At 34.9% G+C, this 16438-nt stretch overlaps 1 protein-coding gene and 1 non-coding gene across 2 annotated transcripts in view; both read left to right on the forward strand.

Moving 5' to 3' along the window:
* The first annotated feature begins 789 nt into the window (after positions 1–789).
* fus (epithelial splicing regulatory protein fusilli) overlaps positions 790–16438 on the forward strand; it is a 123479-nt gene continuing 107830 nt past the window's right edge. The window contains exon 1 of the mRNA XM_090392436.1: positions 790–1193. Coding sequence (XP_090248562.1) covers positions 1068–1193 — 126 coding nt within the window. The 5' untranslated portion in view covers positions 790–1067. The remainder of the gene's footprint in view (positions 1194–16438) is intronic.
* On the forward strand, positions 5059–5131 carry TRNAF-GAA (transfer RNA phenylalanine (anticodon GAA)). Its single transcript has one exon. It is a non-coding gene; the product is annotated as a tRNA-Phe (tRNA).

Genomic DNA, 16438 nt, shown 5'->3' on the forward strand with positions numbered 1-16438 from the left:
TATTTGTCGTCTGCTGATTGGCACAACATTTTCGCTTTGAAACACGTACTTTTGTATGAAAATGTGAATTGTGTTTGTTATGCGGAATAGTTTCCTTATTTTATCAGATACTTCGAGCTTTGTATTTATCTAAATGGTGTATCACTTGGACTTAAAAATTTTTTTTTTAATTTTTTACGGTTACAAAAAGAAAATAAAGCAATATTTGCAATTCAAATTTGGTGTGTTTGTAAACATTCGCTTCCTGGAGTATTTTGCAAACAACTAGCTAAGAAGAGTGAAAGGTAATTAGCATTAATTAAGTCCTCTCATTAAAGTTAACGAATTGCTTAAACTCAGTTCATGCACCGCTCGCTTCACAATCGTATATGGATTGGATGATAAAAGTGAACCCTTCGACACAATAAAGAATTTTATTCACATTTGATGAAACAAAACGTCAAAGACAGTATATTCTCGCTTGACCTACACCAGATGGAGATATTAGGAGTCCAATGACCAGTCCTATCCGGGTGGTGGGGTCAGTGCTTGGCTTGAGTCCTTGTGGCGCCCACCTTCTTTTCCCAGCCACCGGACCTAGACGAGAACCTGTTGAACCGGCTTTCGTTCCTGACTTTTTATGTGGGCTCTGACTCCGAACGCCGCGGGGCTCGCGAGTTGCGCCTCTGCCCAACAAGATAAGCGAGTGACGCCGCAACTACCTGTAGCTCCAGGGACGTACCTGCGCACGCATACAGAGGTGCCACGTTTTCAGGTGTGTTGGCCAATGGCAAGTTGCCGGCCCGATGAAGCCGGGCGTCTCGTTGATGCTATCCAAATAGGCCTGTGTTGTGAGTGTATGTATGTGTGTATGTGTGCGTGCGCGCGCGCGTATGTATGTGTGTGTATCTCTCTTGTCTGTGTGTGTATGTATGCATCGTCGCATGTCATTACTACGCCGGTGGAGGGAGTGAAGTAGCAGCAGTCTCCGATTCCGCTTCGTTTCGGGTTGTAGTGGCGGGTATCTTGGTCCAGGTATCACTTGGGGAGGGGTTTAGTTTTCTCTTTCTGTCTGTCTATCTGTCGGTATGGCGTCCAGGTACCTGGTGGTGGTGTATGTGGTGACGGCGGGCCTACACGGCGACGGGCTCGGCAGCGACGAACAAGAGGTCGTGCTGCTTACCTGGTTGGTGGTGGACCTGACTAACAGCAAGGTAAGAGAGGCTCGATTCGGATCTGGGACGAAAGGCTGTATGTGTGTGTTTCTAGGATACTTACTATACCTTCATTTAAACATACTTACCTGGTAATGTGTAGTGTAGTTTTTTTAACTCTTCTGGTTGTCTGGGTTATTGGAAGGGGTTTAGTAGTAACTCTTCCGTATGGTAGGGTTGAATGAAGTCACGTGAAGTACTTCGATCGTCTCTGGCGTAAGGTAAGTTGCATGTCGCCTTTAACTTGACACTAACGATAACTGCTGTATGTCAGCAAAAAAAAAAAAAAAAGTGGGTTTTGAGAGATTGTGAGATCCTATGGTGTTTTTGGGAATTAATATTAATATTGAGAACCTTGAGATAGATCTATATAAACACGTGTGTGTGTGTGTGTGTGTGTGTGTGTGTGTGTGTGTGTGTGTGTGTGTGTGTGTGGTTGCCTACTATGTAACAAGAACAAAGTATAAAACATAGGTTGGGTTATCTCTAAGTACATTGAGTATAAATGTATCTGTGAAGTTCTTTATCAGGTTGGAAGACAGCGGATAAAGCGGATCTATTATGATGTCTTTTATTTACAAAACTTTTGATTTAGATAACAAGAGTAAAGGTGAAAGGAGTGAGAAATATCCTGCCGGCAATTCTGTCAACTGCTACCTGGTGTGTCGTTAAGTTTTTTTTTTTTTTTTCCTTTCTGAAGCGTTATACTTAAAAAACAGACTTCTGTCAGATCTACATTTACGCAAGCGCTCTTACACACACATATACGGTTCATGATTTCGTATATAATTTGCGAAGCCAGACCTTTCTCTTTGCTTCATGCTAACCTGTCTACCTCAGTTCTTACGGTGAGAGAGTACTGTCGGTTGGAGCGAGAGGGAAATAACCCCCAAGGGTATTCAGGCAGCCGTTCTCACCTGCCTCTACTGTGGACCGCCAACGAGGGGTGAAGAGGTTGGGGGAACTTAAGTCTGATAGACGACCTTGGATCTCATGCTCCAGTCAGGGAACAACGGACTAAAAAAAAAAAAAAAAAAAAATCTTACCGTACCTATAAATCCAAGGGAAAAACATAAAATTTATTTCAGAAATGTGTATAATTTTGTCACCCTTTATTCTTGTTATTTTCAAATTTAGTAGTTATGCTAGGGTGTTGAATTTACTCTGTAGAATTTCCATACACGCAAATAAAGATGACATATAAAGAAAACAACGTCAGTTGATTATAATAATAATTGGATTACCAAACATAGACTTTTTGCCGCTATATAAATAAATTACAAATGTACTACACAAGAACACCGGCTACAGTTCATTATATGAATCATGGCTTCGATCGGAAACATTGCAAATAACAGTAAGGTTGAATTCCAAAAATGTGTTAAGTTCAAATTCTATTTGATCGTCATATATATATATATATATATATATATATATATATATATATCAGAAAAAGTTTTGTTTGCATTTCATATAATGTCATGCCTTTTAAACTCTAATTCATGTAATAAGTTATGACAAAAAGCATCTTGCATATTAATTAATTTGAATACATTCCAATATTTCTGTTTCTTGTATATAATCTACTTTTATTTAAATATGCACAATGTTTCCACTAATTTAGTCACCGATTATCCTATTTAATTAGCCCTTTTCTTCTGCTTTTTTTAAATAGTTATGATTGTGTAAATTGATTAATTTTAGGCCTTATTTTCACTTCACAAAACTTAAGTGAAAATTCACAAATGCCAACAATTTTCACAATACTTGCTTAGATATGGGGGGGGGGGGAAACCACTTGGTTGAATTATTCTGTTGTCAGAGAGCAAACGGGTGATCCGATCGAGTATCTTCATACTCGATTTCCTACTCGACTTCATACTCCAACCTTCATAGCTACGCGAGCTTTTAGGAAGCTTTGTTTTTAGACTTTTTAGTTTCAGCATATCCATAGTTCAAATATAGACTTAGAGTTCCAATCCCCTCTTTCTTTTCTCGTATTACAGAATTGATTTATTATTACGTTAAAGGATACATAGGCAAAAGCGATGTATTTTTTCAAGAAATCTCTCAAAATGTTTTGAATACTTCTGAAAGTTTCAAAAATAACATTTAAAAACACTTCAGTCTGTTTTTAAGTCAAAAATTACAACCATTCTTACAATTGTTACGAGTTTTATAACTACATTTCATCGTATTTAAAACTCAATGGATATTGGAATTATTCGGTTTGTTTACGGACTTATTTCTAATAAGTGTGTGTATGTGTATCAGTTACTATAGAAAAGCTGTTTCAGAAGACTATGACATTCCCATAAGGAATAATAAATACGAAGTATAAAGTTAGTTTTAGATAAACCAAAGTACCAAACTATTAACACGATTTTTTGTTAGATTCTTCATTTGATTCATCCTGAATAATGATTACTTATTGCTATAATTAATTCTATAATATTGATTATTTAAAATCCCTTTTTATTTTTTGAAAATTTTTTTAAAATTAGTTCTTTACCATCTATAAATCTGTATTTTAAAAGAAACGTTCTGCTATCAAAATGTGATTGTATGCATTCATTTCAAATGTAAATGAAATCAATTATTTCACATTCCAAACGAAATACCAAACGATTTATAAAACATGCAGACTTTCTATATATATTACAATTTATCGTATCTTTTGTATAATATTCAGAAGAGAGGTAAACGACAAAATACTGAATTATTTTTAGCTATTGCTTATTATATAATTTACTTTAATTTTTCGCTTATAACATTCATTTCATCAGTTTAAAATATCAATGACAATAATTACCTATTTTTCTTACTGTTTGCTTAATTTATAATACATAATAAAACTAATGCTTTTATTACCGTATCTAAAAAAAAAAAACTGAATACGACTTAAGTTTAGATGTAATGGAAACTTTGATTCTTAAAAATATATTTTTAGTGAATTATCTTAATTATGAACAAAGTGGTTTTTCATATTTCCAGATAATTGGCCTAACTTTGAAAATAATTGAATCTGCACTTTAATTAAAACAGAGTAACTGACTATTTACGAATGATTTTGATATAATTGTATAAAAATCCTTAGAGTATTCTACTATTTTAACTTGCTTTTCTGTATGCGCGATTTGCTGTCTTGGGCCACTCCTCTTTGCAATGCAGAAGTCTGCTATGCTTCGATTGAGCGAGATACCTCACCGTGGTGAGAAGGGAAGGAGGGGGTGGGGGTGGGGGACATTTGGGTGGGGGAAGGTGGGGGTAGGTATTTTCATTGTTCTTGCTCATGCGATACAGCATTTAAGAACTACGCTATTTCCTTTGGAGTCTATTAAAGCACATGTAGCAACTATCTATCATGCATTCGGGCGTCCATATTTACTTATTTTTATTTATCGAACTAATTTATCTTCCTCTTCATTCATTTCTTCTATTTATTTTCGTTTGAACTGTCGTCTTTCATATATATTTTCTACAAAGTATAATTTAACGATGCTCAGATCTTTAATAAGTTTCTGTGAACTTATACAGTACTCTTCGTATTCTGTAGTTTATCGCGATGTCTTAGGTTGTCACAAGAGGAAATAAAACAACTTTTTTCTTTTTTTTTTAATTATACCAGATTTTTTTTGTAAGGAAAAAATGAGACAAATTTAAGATCTAGAGCAACTTCTTTTAATTTTTGAATAACAAGTACAATGCCTTAAAAAGGCATAAAGGTTTAGACGGCATTCTCAATTAGTTTTTCTCATGAAAAGAATGGAGAAATATGCAAATTTAATGAAGTATAAATTCAATATATATGTAAATATGCACATTAGCCAATACATACTACAACAACGATAGCTTTAGAGCAGCCGCCGAAATAGCTCAGTTGGGAGAGCGTTAGACTGAAGATCTAAAGGCCCCTGGTTCGATCCCGGGTTTCGGCAGTTTTTTTTTTTTTTTTCCCCTTTCTCTTTTTGCCTGTTAACTGAATGAATAATTCGTCTACTCTCCAACTTGCAGATTCCTGAATGTTTTTAAGCTGTTATTGCTCTCTATCTCAGTTTATTCAAAGTCTGAAATGGCTTGGAAAATTTCCATATTTGATTTCTTTAACAGGATTTTTGGATTTTCTAGCCCACTCATGAAAGATTGTAAACATAATAGGTTTCTATTATACTTAAATGTACAACAGGTTTAGAACTTTTCACGGATGTTATTCATATAAAATAATAATAATACCACAGTTTTTGTTTCTGTATGTTTTCAGAAGGCAATATCTTGTTATAAGACTGGCTAAACTAACCTTTAGCCTGAAAATCTCCATAAAATGGTCTTGCATGCTGTTGAGAATCTAGGCCCTCCCAGCGGAATGTCATATGTTTTTCCGACTGCAATATGGAGGTGTACCTTTCTCAATGAAGGCATAAACAACTATGATATTTTAGTAGTTGAAATTAAAATCTTAATTCCGATTTGGAATATCCATATTTCAAAATATAAATATTTGGAAATTGGAGCTATCATTACTTCATGGATTTAAGTAATTAATTAGAACTTAATAAATTTTTTCCTTCAAAATAAGTAATTTATTTTACTTTAGAGTATCTATTGATTGCTACTGTTATATTGTTTCATTTTCTCTTATTATTGAGATATGTAATCAGAACTTGTCTCTTATTTATTGAGGATTCCGAGGTCCATCTTTTGATTTAGTTTCAACATTACAACTTTAGTAAGATCACCAAGAACAACTCACTTAGTTGTTCTTGATATTTCTGATCATGCTTGGCATTGAGGCTTCCTTAGCAAGGTGCTATCTTGTGGCCCTCTCTCTCTCTCGTGTCCTTTGTGACTGTCCGTTGTATGATCCTTCTCTCACAAACTCCCCCAAATCACTTTCTTACAGATGTTGTGTTTAAACACAGTGCTTTTTATTTTTTATTTTTTAAATAGGTACTTTCATGGCTTCTCCACTGAACTGGCCATCACATCATCACCCCTATTCCTCTTCTTTTCTCTAACCATGTAAGAACACAAGCAGTTGCTTGTCAACATCTAGATACAGTTCAATTCCAAACTTATTGAAACAACTTTTCCTGAAGTTGATCCATTACGTTGACCTCTGTTCTTTGGAACAACCTCCCTGTACTATTTTTCTAATGAATACAGCCCTAGGTTTTCTAGAACCTCGTTACCAGAGGAGTTTTGTGACCTTTTGTGTATAGAGTTGGTGTGTGTGTGGGGGGACTTGTTGAGTCTTCGCAATTCTGCTTGTTGTTCGTTTAGATTATAAGCATGCCGTTTTTCTGAGAAATCATACAACCGCGATATTTTAAAATTTCTTAAGTTTTTTTAAACCTGTTGAACACAGTTCCGGGTTGTTAGGTAAATTGTTTTCTACCGGTTTCTGAGTCAACTTAACTGCCTTTTACTGTGTCTTTCGTTATATTTTTTTTTTTTTGTTTCTCTTTCACGTTCTCTTGACCAGCTGAAAGGCGCTTGATTTCCCCAACAAGATCATTTTTCTCACAAGCAGTTTCCGTCACTTTTATATTTCGGCATCACAAAGGCACTCTACACATCATAACTTGTAAAATCTCACGAGTCTGGAAATGACCTGAAAAGAAGGCAGTGTAGAAAAAAGGAAAAAAAAAAAAAAAAGAGTGGGGAGCGGGTCTGGCTCTTACTTCGCGGTACTCAGCTCTTTTTTTTTTATTTGAAGTGTTTAAGCAGAAATGGGGATAGAATAACAATATCAATTTTTTTTTTAAGTCTACATAGTAATTCCATACATGAAACGTTATAGAACCTATTACTGGATAATGAGGCAATGGCGAATATTACTAGTCATATTTTATTCAAATATTCAAGAAAGGACGAGTTATTATATATGTAAATGAATTCTCGCATAGATCTACGAGTGCAATGCATGAAGTTGTTTCCGCATTTTGTTTCCGATCTTTCTCTCGATGAATAATGTCAAAATATCTTGAGAATTTTTTTTGTTGACTTTTAGTTTGACAATCTTATTTACATTGTATAATCAGCTTCCTGATTTTCTACTAATTAGAATTCTAACTACTGGAATGATTTTACAAAGATCCCTCCCCGACCCTCTCTGTAAAACGAAACAACATTCTAGATGAAGGAATTAATAGTAACATAAAACGAACACTCTCGAATGATTCCCATTAAACTAACAAGCAAATTTCCATTTCCAGAGGTCATTAGATTACCAACCCTAATTCACTTTTGGAGTCTGTCTCTTCTTTGCTCACCCAGAAAGCAAAATTCTAATACCGACACGCTACATTCATTTAGTGAATTGTTCTCATGCGTACAACAGATTATTAGAATTAGAGTTTTTTAAGACGTGATTGGAAGCAGAGTCGAAACAAAGACCGTGATCCCAAAGGACAAAACGTGTAGCTCCAAAGGAAATATTCAAAAGAAAAAGTGGAATTCAAGAGAAGTAATTGAGTTACCACTTTTGAATAAGTGGAGCATGGCACTCGCCGTGTACTAAGAATGAGTTCTCGGAAGAACGGAAGGGCCTTAATGTAGAACGTGCTCTTTTACTTATTGCTTCTTTCTTTTAATTCTTTCAAATTCCCTTAGTTAATCATCTATTTTAGAAATTCACTCATCAAGAGGTATAATTAATAAAGATATTACCAAGGTTAATCACTGAGGTAGACGAAATAAGCCAACTTTAACAATTGTTCTACCAAGGTCTAGTCTCTCTCTCTCTCTCTCTCTCTCTCTCTCTCCCTTGTCCGATTAAGTGGTGGCGGTCAAAAGCATCTATTGTTCTCCATTGTTAATGGCCTTGCATAAACACGATACCAGGATACAATAATCCAACCGAACAAAAACAAAGGTAGTCAATATTCGTTGTCCTATAAAACACATCCAGGTGAGGTCAAAAAGAAACAAGACCATAAATATCTGTTCGATGATCCATCCAATGACCTTATAACTATAAATATCAACAGTACATTCCAGTTTTCAGGTATTGTTATTTGATGGATGATAACTTAAACAAGAGATCCTGAATTTTTAAGGAAAAACTGAATTCGAAGAGGATGTCACATTTTACTGTTTATCATCAACATATTTGCAACCATTTCCTGGTATTTGTCCTTATACATTGGTTTTGTAATGCAACTTAGGAACCATTTAGATGTTATGATGGTCTGTATCATGCAAATACACGTGGGGCGTTGTCGGGTCATGCATCATTAACCGATTCTGTGCCAATTCTCATTTGCAATATCTGATTTCTCTTTCCGTTTTAACCATCTCACCTACACACACACACACACGCCCACCTCCGAAAACAATTCGTTTCATGATGACCTTGTGATTTTCAGTCAACCGTGCCATACTTTTATTAACCTATACCGTAGGGGTTTTCTTCCTTTGTCCTGTTCTAATTTACATAGTTTTACGTTTGAACGCATCGATATTTCTGACGCAAGTGCTGAAGCATAGAACGGAAGGATGCTAGCTGTGTCAGTTCCTCCTGCTGGGTCATTTTCAAATTATTGAAGCATAAATTAGGATACGAGAGCGATTAATTAATGAAAGAGGCAAAACAGTGAGCTAAAATGTGTGGCACCACAGCGAAACAGATGCGATTAGAGTAAGTGAAATGTATCTAGTTCTATTTGCTGCATTATGAGTCGGGACAGTTAGTCTTTAGTGGCAATGAATTTATTGCCTAAAATAGGTAGTCGCAGAAATTCTGCTATATAGAATGTTTAGAGTCCTTAGAAGGTGTTTAATCGGTTTCTATGGGTGAATATCTTGCATTCCTGTATTCCACGTCATCACATCATTAAAATATAAACACTTTGGCTTGTTAAGAAATTCTGAAGCGCTTTATTACTGGGTTGTCTACTTTATAAAATGCTGTCGAGTACTTTTTTAGATTATTAATTTTTCTCTGAAAGCTGAGAGTTGAATATGTCCATTCATTCTCTCGGCTGGTTTCTATGGCCATTCCGGGAAATGGCCATAGAAACCAGCCTTTCGTGTTCATACAACCAGGAAGAATTGAGTAACCATACAGGAGAATGTAGATGAATGAAATATGTTGTAACGGATTCACATATAAAAAAAAAAAAAAGGGAAAAAAACATGACACCACGAAATTGAATAGAAACAGTACTGAATAACACAATGTTAAGCTGGTGGTAAATTAAACAGTTGCAGGTATTTTCAGGTTACTGGATTACATATTGATCTTATTCACTGTAGTGGCATTTAACGGAGGCTCGTTCTCTCTCTCTCTCTCTCTCTCTCTCTCTCTCTCTCTCTATATATATATATATATATATATATATATATATATATATATATATATATATATATATATATATATATATATATATATATATATATATATATATATATATATATATATATATATATATATATATATATATATATATATATATATATATATATATATATATATATATAGAGAGAGAGAGAGAGAGAGAGAGAGAGAGAGAGAGAGAGAACGGGCAGGTACATGAGTTATTTCTTGCTCAATATGTACGTATTTGTTTTTCAGTATTCAATATTCTCTTTCCTTGAAGTATTTTTGTTTATTTTTATTTATTTCTGGGTTAAAAACGTTCCCAACTGTCGACTTTGAAATTTAAAAACGTTTTTAATTGCCTATTTACTATTTTTTTAAACATAATTTGGCATAGGCGACATTAGGAATAATTTTATGCTTCTAATTTCAAAATCATTGATTCATTTAGTTCGAAAACGCTTTTCAGTGGATATTACAAGAACAATTAGTTAACACAAGTTTTGCTTTTTGAATTTTGAACTTCTGATCAGATATCCAAACACGATTAGATTTCTCCACTTGGACTCACTGGCATCTACGATCTTTCCTGGCATAACCATATTTCAACTATAGCTTCTGCAGCCGCCAAAAAAACTCGGTGTACTTTTTCGCACTAGACAACGCTACTTCACACCTTCTCAGCTGCTAACTCTATCCAAAGCCCAAATCCGCCTAGCCATGGAATATTGCTCCCATATTTGGGGTGGAGCACCAAAATCAATTTTAAGATTGCTCGATTCTATCCAAAAGAGAGCAATCCGGCCAATTAATGATCCCTCTCTCAGGTACCCACTTCAATTCGCACAGACGTTCAGTTTCTGCCTTGTGCCTCTTCTAAAGGTACTTCCACGGCCAGTGCTCTGCTGAATTGGCCACTATTATTCCTCCATTTTCCTCCAAAATCATTGAAACAAGAGCCCCTGCTAACCAACACCCTTTTACTGTCCATCTTGAAACTCACCGAACCAACTTCACTGCCATCTCTTTCATTCTACCTACTTCTGTCCTTTGGGACAGTCCCCCCCCACTCTGCCTTCCCCCAAAGATTATACAACCCTCAGCTGTTCAAGCAAAATGTGAACAGACTTCTCCTTTCTTCTATTCCTCTTGCTCACAGAAGGCACTAATGTGCTAGATCTTGTGGCCTTTCGTATGTTGATCAGATATCAAAAAAAAAAAAAAAAAGAGTTAGCCAGTTCATATCTGTGATCTAGCAGCTAAGCCAACAGTTTCTCTTATAACTCGTATAAATGTGTGTGTGTGTGTGTGTGTGTGTGTGTGTGTGTGTGTGTGTGTGTGTGTGTGTGTGTGTGTGTGTGTGTGTGTTACATACAGCAGATTCGAATCTCACGCGTAAAATTATGCGTCACATTAGGCTACATGCGTAAACAAACCTTGCCAATAATGTATTAATTTAATATTAATGATATTGATAGTGAAAGATCACAGATGCAGTAGCGACAAGGGATCATCTTCATAAGTACTTGATAGTACGTGGTATTTGTATGCACTTGTGTTACTTCGGTGTTTCAAATATTGAAAAATTAGAGAGTAATTAATGATAATATCAATATAAGAAAATAAATTAAAGATACCAAGAAATGATATACTTGGCTTAATCTTTTATCCAAGTATAAGCAAACAAAGTTTGCGCCTGAAGTATTTTTAGGACTGGGCAACTCGTATAAAGAAGCTAATGACTTTATCACTTGCCTTAGTATCCCATAATGCAGAGCACATCCTTTTGGCTACTCGTATATGAAAATATGACTTCTACATTGCTTCAACCTTCTGCGTCTGGCTCCCACTGATGAGACCTCAATAAAGGTCGAAACGGGTCTGGGTAATAACCTTCCCATAATGCATAGCATTATACATGTCCGTAAGGATATGTGCTTTGCATTATGGGATACTAAGGCAAGTGATGTGAAGTCATTAGCTTCTATGTACGAGTTGCCCCAGTCCTGAAAATACTTCAGGCGCAAACTTTGTTTGCTTATACTTGGATAAAAGATTAAACCAAGTATATCATTTCTTGGTATCTTTAATTTATAGTATAACCAAGTAGAAAAACTTCCATCAATATAGGAAGTTACTTGAATGCAAATTATTGACCACTTCGAAGAAAAATTCTTTAAATATTTTGTAGTGAAAAATAATAACCGACGTGGACTTTCGAAATTGTGCAAATGAAAAAATTTTACAGTGTTTTTGTGCTGTTAATTTATTTCGTAATTTTTTTTTTCATATGAGTTGCGATGAAATTCACACACACATTTGCAGCTGTGTGTGAAAGAGAGAGAGAGAGAGAGATGCTCTCATTAATTATGTGATCCTTAGTAGTTTTTAGGGTTTGGAGAAGATTGAAACGGTGTTAGTTATATGCTAAATGTTGAAGAATAAGTAGAAATATTTTTATGATAATACTTATTATTATTACATGTTGCAATAAAGCGTTGATTCCATATAGTATATATTATACTATATTCTATACTATACTAGACATATACTATATTCTATATAGTAGACAGATTAATTGAAATAAATTGCGGCATAAAATGATTTTACAATATGTTTTGGTTGCAGGCGCATCTGAAAATTATATTGGAAAGAATAGCAAGATGAAACCCCAATTTAACAGGTCAACTCATGTAACTTGACATCAGAACTTGTTCATAGCGTGATTATTGCATAGCCCAAAATCGAATATTCTATGAGTTGACAACTTCATTCAAACAAAAATGGACGTTATTCAGTTTAATCTTCACATGATTAATTTTATAATCTCTCACGTTTAACATATCCGTGCGTTTCTGTCATTATGAAATCCGTTTAAAATCTAATCTCAGTTCATGTGGAACAAAGTTTGTCTGGTTGACAACCTTGCTTATTTGACTGATCATAGAACGACTCAAACGTGTTTCACCTTCATATAAACTATTCAAACAGTTATACTAGCCCGTAACTCTTGCACCGATTCATTCTGTACCATAAAGTACCATTTTTCCTCCTAAAGTACACTTATAACACTTTTGGTTTTCAACAACGGCAACAAAAAACGTAGAATTATAAATTGCGTGCCTGTTAGGAGTGAGGATGTCCATTGCCAAGCATTTAGTAGCTTTGCATCGCAGTTGTTAGATGATATGTAAACAAATAATCTCCCGGAAACCTTGCATCTAACCTCGCAGTTTCAACAACATTCATCAAACGGTTTATTTCACATAACAAATGCGTCAACATTTCGCGTACTATCCCATATTATAAAAGTTATCCTTGGAGTAAATAATCAAGTAACACGGTTGAAAACGTCATGCATGAAATTGAGTGCAATATCGTATTAAAATATTTACACAGCCATTTGGATATTTTACTTTCATCTATGATTAAGTCGATTACCGAAGTAATCACACAGTTGATTGTTTACTGACAATGTTTCATATTCAAATCCTTAGGTAGTTTCGTATACAGTTTCATTAACGAAGTCCAGATCTCTACAAAACAGGACTTTTATTTTTTTAGTTCCTATTCATAGAGGGATTCTAGTTGTTCCATATATTCTTAGAAATATAAATTTAAACAAAGGAAATGGAAAATCATTGTATTTAATATCGCTTCGTCAGGTCTGTTTACGAACTAGTAACAAAGAAATTATTATTATTATTACAGTGCTGCCACTGGAAAATGCTAAAAAATCAATTCTATTTTTTACGATAATTTTAAATAGGCATGTTTGTTGGGCATATGTTACTCTACTATCATTGATATGCTAAACGTTGGGGACGAAAAAGCTAATTTTTTATCGTTCCATTCAAATATATGTGGTTGTCATTTTCAGAGAATATAAATGAACGAAGATCGCTCCAGATAATAACGAAGTATAGAGGAAGAGGGGAGGAAGCGTTTGTTTGGTCAGTTAAAGCTGAAGTAACAGTGGATGGCGATTGGTTTCCACACGGTGTTTTAATGTAGTTGCGCTATTAGAAAATGTGTGTTGAGACAACAGATTGGGCAACTTCGACTCCAGACCTCTATTTAATATATTATTCAAAAGAACCAGATGTTGTTTAAGTGAATAAATGCGTCACACACACACACACACACACACACACACACACACACACACACATTCTACTCTTTCCTGTGAAAATCAATGCGGTTACTGTTCTTCGTCAATGATTAATTAATTCTGTGATTATGCTGCCTTTTGGAACCTCACTTATTTGCGTATTTTTTTTTTTCTTTTTCGTTTCTATGGAATCAAAAATGCTGTCCGACTTTGTAGAATTGAATGTTTTGCATTACTGCATTACTTCATAGACTATCGTGACTCCTTCGATTTCATCTATCTATTTCCGACTGGAGTAGAATCTGCTGCAGTGTGTATCTTTATGGTAGATAATTCGTAGTTCTAACTTTGTTCAGATCCTGTTTGTCACACTAACATTATGATGGGGGGGGGAGCTTTATTGAACGAAAGATGTTTTAAAATCACCTGATTTTAAAACATCATTCGGTTGGCATTCGAATAAGCAAAAGCGAGTGTTTGTATGGTTTGTGAGTTCATTCCACCATCAGATGGCATTACGTGGATTTCTTCTGCCGTTTACCATCAGTTGCAAGGTGGCTGGACGATAAAAAAACATGGTCATACATAAGGCGAGCATCAATTGTTGCGTGTTAGCAGTATCCTATCGACAGAAGTCATTGCCATTTGGTAGACCTGTATGTCTCAAATGTCCAGTCACTGAAACAAGAATGGATTCGATGCATTTCTGCAGAATACTAGATGTTCAAGATGAGTAATTTGAACTTGGAATCCAACAACGGCCTCCATTGATGATAATGTTTGATGCACAAATGCTTTAATTGGAATAGACAGTTTGAGTGATCACTCAAAAGATTAACATCTCACTGTCTGGGTAGGGAAACAACTCACGGATTCACAAAGTTCTGTGGATGAGACTCTCTCTCTCTCTCTCTCTCTCTCTCTCTCTCTCTCCTCCCCTTCCTGATGTATTCTCCTGTTAAAAAAAAAGTCGCCATTAGCGAAGAAGATCATGGCAACAGTATTTAATGGAGTGCCAACCAGAATCGGATATAGAAAAATCTGAGATGGATAGAAACAAACTTTTGCTGCCCTTGTTTCGTGTAACTTTATTTTTTAAAAGAAGAATTATTTTTGTACTTTACGCAAAAAAAAAATGTATAAGGAATAAGATTTTTTTTTCTATTTAGCAAAAAAAAAAAAAAAAAATTGTGGGTTTTCTGCTCAGCGATGGAATTTATGATGGTTTGATTATAGTTTATTTAATATGCTTTTCGTTTTCGATGGCCTAAAATTGCTAGGCTCGAAAAGAATTCCTAACTATTTGCTAAGAAAACGCGCAACTAAACTGAAAGAACAACATAAAATTCATCTTCTTACAATGCGATGCAATTATCATTGTCATTTTAAATATTTTTCTTTCTGGTTTGTTTCGTGTTCAACATAAATTTTGATTCTTTTTTCCTTTTTGTGGCTCCATTATGTTGTCCCCTGGGGTCAATTCTTCGGTTTGTCCCTCGTACCAAATGCTACTGTAGCACTGGATCAATTACTGGTAATCAATAGTCGCAAATATCTTGGGTTTGCTGCATGAAGGTATTATCATGTTGCATGATAATTTCGTGCCGCACATAATGCCAACAGCACATGCTAGCGGTTACAAATGGGAGGTCCAGCAACACCCACCGCATAATTCTGATCCTGCACTCAGCGATTCCCACAAATATACAGCCTTCGGCAACTATGTTGAAAATTGATGTGTACTGAAGAAGGCTCACGCGGCATGCACTCGCCTATGTTGAAATAAAGTCTGCCACACAGTGCTTTTTATTGTTATCATAGTGTTTCACTCCCGAGTAATTTTATAAAATATTTTATGTGAATTCAAAATTTGCATATTTTGCTTCTCTGTAGTCAATGAGGTTTATCATATGACGAAGAATGATTTTGATACCTTTTGATTCGGTATAACAGTTTCATTTTATTTTAATTGAAATTTAACAGTTTAATTTCATCAGTATAAGAGCTTGCATTGGACTTATCGTTGCATCCATGACCATTTGCTTGTGAGACAAACTCTCGCATCGCGACAACGCATCATCAAGCTGTTATTTTTCGGATTCCAGATCGAAAGTGTGCTTTATCTTTCTGATCTGTTTTCATTTGTACAGCTCTTGAAACAGACAATTATTTACACTGAATAATTTTAATCAATTTCACCAAGATCCTTTGATTTAAATATATGAAAGAAAAAAAAAACTTCTGGTATGGGCTTAATAAATTACGTAATAATATTTTTGACATTTTTGAATTCCCTTCCGTCACAGACTTGCCTATAGTATAACGAACTTTGAGCATGCCCTCCCAAAAGACGAAAACGTTAAGTAATAATGGATGTCTTAATTAGATTGCTTTTGTGACCTTGCGAAAAAAATAAGTATTGAGGTGGAGAGATTGTTCAAATCCTACCTAGGAGGTGAGCAATATTAAAAAAAAAAAAAAAAAAAAAAAAAAGATGGTGGGGAAAAAAAAAAAAAGATTTTTTTATGATTCTTACGACTTTCAGAGGGGAATTTACATTATTGTTTTAACTGTTAAATTTACCCTTATTTGAAATATGTACATTGCTATAACAGCAGTAAAATAACATTCGTTATTAAAAAAAAATAATATTCAAGTAGCCACATCTAAACTGCAGCCCTTAGTTGCTTCGTTAGTACTTAGTTCTCACTATTTTGTAAATACTGATTGCATATTTAATTGTGTACACATTTTTTTTTTGGGGGGGGGGAGGGGCTTCAGCTGCGACCGAGACACGAGCAAATATACGCATGA

This window comes from Typopeltis vanoorti, chromosome 1 (genome assembly GCF_054136105.1).
Source record: "Typopeltis vanoorti isolate ZY-2024b chromosome 1, IOZ_Tvanoo_1.0, whole genome shotgun sequence".
Lineage (NCBI taxonomy): Eukaryota > Metazoa > Arthropoda > Arachnida > Uropygi > Thelyphonidae > Typopeltis > Typopeltis vanoorti.